The sequence below is a fragment of the Perkinsus marinus genome (genome assembly GCF_000006405.1).
Source record: "Perkinsus marinus ATCC 50983 genomic scaffold scf_1104296964216, whole genome shotgun sequence".
Taxonomy (NCBI): Eukaryota; Perkinsozoa; order Perkinsida; family Perkinsidae; genus Perkinsus; species Perkinsus marinus.
In genome coordinates, this window is record NW_003204758.1 from 1 (window position 1) to 1,093 (window position 1,093).

Sequence of the window (1,093 nt, forward strand, 5' to 3'; positions counted from 1 at the left end):
TTGAATATCTTATTTCTCAGCATAAGTCGCCATGAGCCTCAAGACTCCTGATTACATCAATGATCACATCTACATGTAAGTTGAGCTTCTGTTTGGTCTACGATCCGAAGTGATCGCTACTCATGCATTTTAATTCTCGGTAGTTACATATTGATGAATCATCATGGTGATGGTATGGCCTCATCAGCGAGTCACTTCTGCACCAAGCTTCACATCTGGCTTGAGCTAGCAGGCTTACCGTATACCCTTCTACCGGCTAATGGACCCGATGGCCCCTACGGTGAGGTATACTTCTACAGCAGTTATCATTTGGTTAAACTCTCAGGTAAAGCACCGTACATCGAGCTCAACGGCCAGGTCTACGCAGATTCGAGTGCTATAGTGAAGATGCTATCAGATAAGTATGGCAAGGACTTGGATGCCGACCTTAGCCTGGAGCAACGAGCCATGAGCATCGCCGTTCAACGTATGGTGGAGGAGCACACCTACTTCCTTACTCTCGCCGACATGGCCCTACAAGATGGAGCTTTCGAAGTATTGAATAAGAAGTTGATGAATTTACCAACGGTTGCCCGATGGATCTTCCCGACGTTTCTGTTGCGAAGTTTCAAGGCGATTCTGAACGGCCAGGGAATCGGACGCCTCCCCGAAGTTGACCGGAAGCGAAGAATGAAAGAGGATATCGAGGCTCTCTCGATCATCTTGGGAGAGAAAAAATACCTCGTGAATGACGATAAGCCTTCCACTATTGATGCTACCGTATTTGGTTATCTATGGTCGAACTTTGACACCGATTCGGAGTTTACTAAGTACATGTCCTGCTGCACAGAGAGTGAGAAGTATGATAACTTAATGGCTTACTACACTCGGATGCGTGACATGATGCTCAAGTCCCATGACAAGTGGGCTATTAAGGCATGATGAACTCGGTTAATGATTAATTTCTAAGAATTCGATTGTTTCCTTCCACCAGTAGATGCTTTGCGTTTGCCCCAGTTGAATGATGCTAGGTCATTCAAGTGTTGATGAAAGTACGTGTCATCAACCCATGTGCGCCTTCATAAGTGTCTGTTGACAATCCGATGTGAAGACT

General features: G+C 45.7%; 1 protein-coding gene across 1 annotated transcript; it reads left to right on the top strand.

Moving 5' to 3' along the window:
* Positions 1-153: 153 nt before the first annotated feature.
* Pmar_PMAR028714 (Metaxin-2, putative) lies at positions 154-921 on the top strand (the record flags this gene model as incomplete). The annotated part of the gene is made up of 2 exons (XM_002770908.1): positions 154-280; positions 326-921. 2 exons carry the CDS (start codon positions 154-156, stop codon positions 919-921), a joined length of 723 nt encoding a protein of 240 aa, XP_002770954.1.
* Positions 922-1,093: the final 172 nt, after the last annotated feature.